General features: G+C 37.2%; 1 protein-coding gene across 3 annotated transcripts; it reads right to left on the bottom strand.

The window, feature by feature from the left end:
* Positions 1–337: 337 nt before the first annotated feature.
* tal1 (T-cell acute lymphocytic leukemia 1) lies at positions 338–6,091 on the bottom strand. 3 transcript variants are annotated; one of them, XM_048539198.2, is made up of 4 exons: positions 5,905–6,091; positions 3,022–3,611; positions 2,537–2,616; positions 338–2,094 (listed from the first exon to the last, which is right to left on the bottom strand). In XM_048539198.2, the coding sequence occupies exons 2-4, from the start codon at positions 3,507–3,509 to the stop codon at positions 1,673–1,675; spliced, it is 990 nt and encodes a 329-aa protein (XP_048395155.1). In that variant the 5' UTR covers positions 3,510–3,611; positions 5,905–6,091; the 3' UTR covers positions 338–1,672. The 3 variants fall into 3 exon arrangements, with proteins under 3 accessions (XP_048395155.1, XP_048395157.1, XP_048395156.1); XM_048539200.2 differs by having other exon boundaries at positions 3,037–3,611; positions 5,905–6,088; XM_048539199.2 differs by lacking the exon at positions 5,905–6,091 and adding an exon at positions 4,677–4,974.
* Positions 6,092–7,293: the final 1,202 nt, after the last annotated feature.

Consider the following 7,293-nt stretch of genomic DNA (forward strand, 5'->3'; position numbering starts at 1 on the left):
AAGTATGTTCTCCTGCTGCACAGTAAATTATGTTAGTAGGCATATGCATCTACTCCTATTCCACGATGAGTACAAGTGCTATTTTTTGCATATATTTCCCAAGAGATCTGGAGTTATACTTCATTTTTATACACATGCTTCATGACATGTCACCCCACCCCTCTGTCTCCTATTACTATTTTATATATACTAATAGCCCAGAAAAATATGTCTCTAAATTAAAAATATCTATTAACTGGTAGGCACAATTAATGTATATAATCATTCCCTTACTTGTATCAATCCATCTTTAGTAATGTTATCAAACAATATTGACTAAGGCGAAGAACACTATTCATTTAAATTGTATACAATTTATTAAAAGTAAATTCTTGGTAATATAACATTGCATATATTTTACAACAATACGTGATATACATACTGCACACAAACTTTGCAGCCACAGTAGGCTTTACAAAGAGTATCCATCTAGAATCATTTTGTCAGAATGTACATTGTAGTAGTTATTTGCTTAAGTTAACAGGTTTCGTTACCCAACTTCTGCAAATGCAGAAAAAAAAACATACAAAATGTACTGAAAGTGCAGTGTGAATTATACACAATGATATTCACAATACGTTTAGCAGGCAAGAGCGAATGTGGGAAATAAGGAGTGTACCATACCCTTTATACTTTTAAATAAAATAAACAACACACGCTGTCCATTGAATTATTAAATACGTGGTCTTTCTTTTCTTTTGCAGAATGTTAAAGTACTTTAGAAAAATGTCATAATTTGTACCCATAAAAATTGCCTGGTGTTTCAGTTATTCAAAAAGTCTTAAGTATAGAGTTCATGGAATAAATAATAATTTGTCCACAAGAATAGAAAAGGGCCCGCGAATAGCTGTAACAAGTTTCATTATGCGCAGTAAATGGCCCCATTTTCAACTAATGCATGAAAATATACAACATAATTATTCCCAGAAATGTACATTTTTAAAAATGTTAATCCTCAGTAATTTTATTTCAATTTCAATATAATCCGCAATGCACATATATTTTTGCCTTAATCTTCTACTTTAGATAAACAAGGTGATCTATTTCTGTTTAAAATCGTAGTATCCCTTTCTTGGGATGCGAATTGCGATGTAAATTGAAAGTACCTCTCTCTCCCGCTCAGTGCTTCTTTAACATGTTGTTAATTAGTGTTCCGCTTGGAGCTCGAATGCAATGTACAAAATGATGGGAATATAGTTAAATGAGCTAACATGTAATTCACGGGAAAAGGAATGCTACTGTTCCAACAGAAATAAATATTGGTCCTCTTAGATTTTCCATTACAAAAACGTGAATGTTTTTTTTCCATAAACGGCGCCTGAATCTTGAACGGCTGAAGCTTTTACAATATTTACATGTACCTCGATTTTAAGATAAAATTAAATTCTTTAAATTTTAAATTATTTTGTCTTTAAACAAAAAAAAGTCAATGATCGATCGGTGACACTTCTAGATTCAAAACCCAGAAGAACAGGAGCCTAGTATTTATATGTACCTGAAAATGTTAGAGATAGAGAGAAAATGTAAGGAAGTAAAACGTTAATCGATTCAGCAGTCACTGATAAAACAGTAAGTCTATGTTCCTATAGTTGCAGTTTTCCATTCTCCCAGATGCATCGTTTTTGCAAGGATATCACCGTTGTCCATTGACATCTGGAGGAAGTATGGAGTGGCGGTGGCTTCCATGTCGTGACTCGAGATGATCGTGTTCTTCGCTTAGACTTTCCGGGCTTCCTGTTCCATCGAAACAGCTTCCACAGCTCGAGTCTGGAGACATCTCCTGGATATCATCACTGGCCAGCCTGGTACTATCCGCCTCTTTAATCTGTAACCCCCGCTGCTCGCCTTCCTGCTCTTGGTCGCTCAGCAGTTTAGCCAAGAAATTGATATATTTCATGGCCAGGCGGAGGATCTCGTTCTTGCTCAGTTTCTTGTCTGGCGGGTGGGTCGGGATGAGTTTGCGAAGTTCCGCGAAGGCCCCGTTGACATTCTGCTGCCTCCACCTCTCCCTGCTGTTTGTGAAGATCCTACGGACAATTTTAGGCTGAGCGACACCTATTAGCAAAAATGAAACCAGCCGCGGTTTGCGTTAGTTGCGACCCTTATACATTGAAGCGTCGATTGAAGGGATTTGCAGAAGTAGTATAAACATTGTAAAGGAAAGGCATGCAAGCAGAGGCATCCCACGCGGGCGCGCCTGTCTGTGCTCACACATCAATTTAAATACATAGTCAAAACATGCAAGCAGGAAGACCTGTTGAAGCTCAACACAAATAAGGAAATGAAATAGGCTTGCATTGTGAGGATGATTACAGTGACCATTTTAGCAACGCACCAATTTATCCCTATGCTTTATAGTTTATCGACCACTGTCAATTTTCTTTTGCAACATTTTCTTAGATAGTTACAGCCTTGTAACCTTCTTAGCATGAACTCTCGTTCCAAAACAGTGTGGTGTAATGGGTTGAGATGTGGCGAATTCAAAGGTGGTACATACCAGTAGTGACTTCCAAGTCATAAGGAGTTGGCCTTCTTTTCACTCGATTACTGGAGAACATGTTGAAGGGTTCTGGCTCGCTGATTATTGCAACAAGAAAGAAAAGTTTGTGATAAGAAATCAGAATTATCATTGACTGATCTATACTGTTAAATCAAAAGAGTTAAATATTCTGACTGTCAAAAATCTCCTCTAAGAGGCTGTTCCTTGGGGTAAATTGACAATAATTTTCAAGAAAACAAAAAAAAGCAAAGATTTGTCAACAATGGAAATATGAAATCCATGGCTTGTTCTAAAAAAAATCAAATGAAATTGTGATCACTAGTTAACCTGAAAGCAATTGATATCAATTTATTGCTTTTTTGAGCCCGGGGCATATCGATTTTCATTCCAATGTTTGTCTTGTAGTTATTCAGATTCTACAAACTAGAAAACAGGTTCACTATCTTCCAAAATAAAGGAAAGGTTGAAATACCGCTACTTACTGGCATGAGACTGACCTGTTTAAACGTGGCAAGGTTTGATACTGGGATGTGCTGTTATACAGCATTGCTCTGGCTGCAGGCAGAGGGAGATGTGCTGCCGTTAACTGGACCATCCGATTCTCACTCACTGGACTTTGAAGAGTCAGAGGCACCGGGGGTCTTGACAACTCGGTGGTCGGTACTGAATGAGTAAAAGTGCCTTTCTGATCCCTCTCATTTATAGGCTGCACCCCTCTTTGCATCAGGTTTATGACTGGCACTTCCGATAGGGGATCAGGGGAGTCGTGTCTCGTTTCCTTGGAAACTCCATCATTTGACGCAGATTGTTGCTCGGCTTGGAGCTGCTGTCCCTCAGTGCACTGATCTGCAGGCTCGCTCGTGCTTTCCGCTTCCTCGCGGTCTGCTCTATGTCTGGGGAAATCTTTCTGCACAGGACTCAGATCATCGCTGGGATTTTCACCAAGATCAGACCCGATTTTTTCCATCATCTTGTCGAAAAGTGGAACTCTTCACCGTCTTGACTGCGTTACCATGAGATGTCAAAAGGATGGAGAAATGCTGAAACAACTTCATCTGCAAGAAATACTCCCCTGAGACAAAATAAAAATCTTTAAGGAGAAGACTTCATAATTAAATCGTTTACATTTTATTGAAGTAAATTTGCTCATGATCTTTGCATCGTACTAACCTAGTTGTCAATTGACAGGCCCATTTTTATGAACAAAATCTCAAATAGTGCAACCAATCGAGTGGCTGAGAATCCATCAAGGGTTTATCGGATTCCATATGTATTATTAGACTAAAATTCACCATTCATTTTTAACACGAGAGTGTGATATCGACATTATTAAAATTTGAATGTAATTTATTTCAGTGCGAAAAGCTCAGAAATCAGCTTTCTTTCTCTGGTTTGTTAACTTAGGCTTAAACTCTGAGTACAAATGCTTTTACATCGATGAAATCATAAACCAGTGATTCAAAATTGCGCAAGAAAGTTAATAACTCTTTAAAAAATAATCTGAATACAGGATGTGCAGCATTCTTTCGTAATCTTCCATCTGAAAGAAATCGCTTTTATTTCCCCCCTTAAGGTGAAGCTAATATTCTCCAGACAACACCATGGGCAATATTGGGGGCATATTTTACATCACATTTAGAAAACGCCTAGTTCAATTCATGTCACCCTGCAGTGTAACTGATGTCAAAGAATTACAACGAGTTCTTCTTGGCTGCTGTTATTTCCATAGTACCGTTGAATCTTGCTGTGCAGATCTCACTGGGAAACTGGGTTCGTTCTTACACTAAAGTCGACAAAGGAAGCCAGCACCTGCAGCATTTCATTCCGCTTTATTCTTTTTCTAACATAAAGCCTCTTGGAAGGATTAAGCATTTCTCAGTTTATGGAAAACCAACCAAGATACTTAAGACAGTTGATCAATTAAGGATTACGTTTAAACACTCTCTAAATTCTAAAGCTGCAGGGCACGTTGTAATCTTTTTTCAATGAATTGAGCTCAGAGACGTATATGTGTATTAGAAGATTGAAATTTAACCTTGAGATTACATTGCTATATTGTGCATAACCCATTTAAAATGAAACAAAACGACGTTGATAATGCGGGGTGCAATTCGCTCAGTCTTGAATGTATACGTACCCTCCGATAAACCGCCTTTCCCAAAACATACATAGATTGTAAAATTCATTGTGAATTAAGTGACCAACTGCACCTCCATACGATCAAATCCTCCATGTTGCTCACTTTAGCAAATAGATGTAGAATCTATTTCCCGAAATAGCGCAGACTCATGTAAATACCCAGTGCATAGAAAATATTCCCATCATCTTCCTGCTGCAATGATGGGAACTCTTTTGTGTCCCTTTAAACTGACGTTCAAATGAACAATCCCTGGTTGCAGAGCATGTATATCAAGGCAGTGCAACGTGAGGCCTGAGCGGAATGGAAAGGTCCAAATAAACACATGAGGACAATGGGACAAATGAGGGCAGTCTGGATGCACGGAGGCTGCCAGCCCTAATCTCCGATGTTTGTAACAGTCAGATATTTTGAAGATTCTGACGCATTAGCTTAAAGCATTTAAAACGTTTGATTTAAAGTGATCTCCCCTTAATGTGCACAGAAACGAAACAAAACTATAGCAGGTATTTAAGGGCTATTCATTGGCAAGTGCCTATATTTTGGCTGCACTACAGAAATACAACATCTTACAATTGAGATTTCACAACGATGTCCTTAAAATTGCTCTCATCTATCAGAATAATTTGGTGGATGACATTCCCAGCAAAACTCCGAGCGAGTTCGTTGATAGCGGTTTCTAAGTTCATGGAACGAATCTGTGCGAATGTAATCAGCTAGTACGTACTCAACAATATCTTAAAAGGAGTCGCTATTGCTTTTCTGACAAAAAAAAATCGTTGTTTTCTCCCATAAATGAATAACCATTGAGATTAATATCTTTTTTTCTCTCTGACAAATTCTTTAGATGCGCAAGATGGCAATTGTGAAAAACTATTGGATCGTAACATATTAAAGCGTCTCCATCCGTTTCTGTCACTGTGCCGGTATTTCCCTTAGAAAAAAAATCTTGATGTATACGAATCAAATTAAAATATCATTAGGGATTGTATTATACATAATCCATTAAGCGATTCAAAATGTCCCAAAAAGACCCCTCACTCCTGGGACTATTGAAAACAATGCTTGCAGCCATTTCTATTTTTTTTAAATTCTACTTTTTTTTAACAAAAAGTCCTTTTATATTGTAATCATTTATACTCAATTTGAAACCAGTTATATTTTGACATTTGAAAATGTAGAAGAATAAAAGACACACTAAAGAGGTGGCAATTAGAAATCTACTCACCATCCTTGTTTATTAGAAAAGTGTTAGCAGCCATTTTCAGTCCCTTCCATGGCTGATCTTTGTGCTGTAATAAGTTTTTTTGGCAGCTTGTGCCTTGGAGAGTGGAGTAGATTTTACATCACGTTCGATTTCCTATTTAGTATGGAGAGCGGAACACTACAGCAATGTGGCCAGGCGAGATAAGAAACCAGCACTGGCCGCCCTGCCCAGATAAGACAGCCAAGCCATTATTTATGAAATGATTCATTATTATTTGGCAATTTTATCGAGGGAAAGCGGAAAAATATTGCATGGATATGCATAGGAATAACTTTGGAACGCAAGGCATAAAAACCTTATATAGGTTTTTTGTGGCACTAAAAGACACTGCAGAATAGCAAAATGCTCTTGCCTGCCTACCTGAATTGTAATTTATATTTTTTTTCTCTGTGGCAATTATTCCATATTTTCATTAAATTGGAAACACCTACTCAGCCCTTAATTAATTTTAATGACGAAGTCAATGCATCGAGAGGACTGTTCGTTTTTTTTTCGGTCTCTCTATGATAGAACCAAACAAAGCCGCTGTTAAGGAAGGAGATTGAGTAAAATAGTTTCCCATGCTTCCTCGCCAGTTTGAAAATATAGACATTTCCTAGACAGGCATTTTACCATCAACAGTGCTAAAGTCCGGTATGTTTTAAGTCCTAAAAGAAATGACTTTTATCAGGTTTGTGATTGCACTACAATTGTCTGGAACAAATTCAACATTGGGCCTAAGAGGGAAGATGTCTTATTAAAACGTTCTTAAAAGATTGGTACAAAGGCTGATTATTCGATTACATTTTAATTGATCAAATTGACTTTTCGTGGCTAAAATCATTTCCTTTTAGCTTGACAATAATAAGGCTGCATTTCCATTTTAAAATGAAGTATTATAAAATACATTTTTTGTCCCTAAACTTCTCTTAAATTGCATTACAACGTCGAATATACTGAGCATTGAAGAGCAATTAATTGATATCACACGTAAAAATTAAATAGATAAAATGAATCCATATGTTCGACCAACATTGTTAAAACAGTGGGTATGATGCTAAGAAGTTATATTTTCCACAAAGTTTCAGTTAAAGGGGACAGTCATGGGAATTTAATCACTAGATTTAGCTTCTCCCCTATAAAGTAGAGTAATTGTGGATGTGTATTTCTGAGTCTTCTCATTGTAAAAAAAACAATCGGTATTTGTCAAGATTTATTCGATCAACAGAATATTTTCTGTTGTAGTAACTGTTGTACACAATAACTTACATATTCATTAACTCTTTAATAATCGCGGCTGTGCTAGCCATAACCCAAAGAGAATATTTGACCTTCGGTTCCTATGCTGTTAGCTACACATTGGGCATATGC

Source organism: Stegostoma tigrinum, chromosome 8 (assembly GCF_030684315.1).
Source record: "Stegostoma tigrinum isolate sSteTig4 chromosome 8, sSteTig4.hap1, whole genome shotgun sequence".
Classification (NCBI taxonomy): Eukaryota; Metazoa; Chordata; class Chondrichthyes; order Orectolobiformes; family Stegostomatidae; genus Stegostoma; species Stegostoma tigrinum.

Excerpts from the sequence above, each read along its gene's own strand:
- tal1 (XM_048539198.2), bottom strand. The coding sequence starts at position 3,509 with ATGATGGAAAAAATCGGGTCTGATCTTGGTGAAAATCCCAGCGATGAT. Across the intron at positions 2,617-3,021 it reads AACAGGTCAGTCTCATGCCA|CGAGCCAGAACCCTTCAACA; the intron begins GTAAGTAGCGGT and ends TGCAATAATCAG. Across the intron at positions 2,095-2,536 it reads TGACTTGGAAGTCACTACTG|GTGTCGCTCAGCCTAAAATT; the intron begins GTATGTACCACC and ends TTTTGCTAATAG.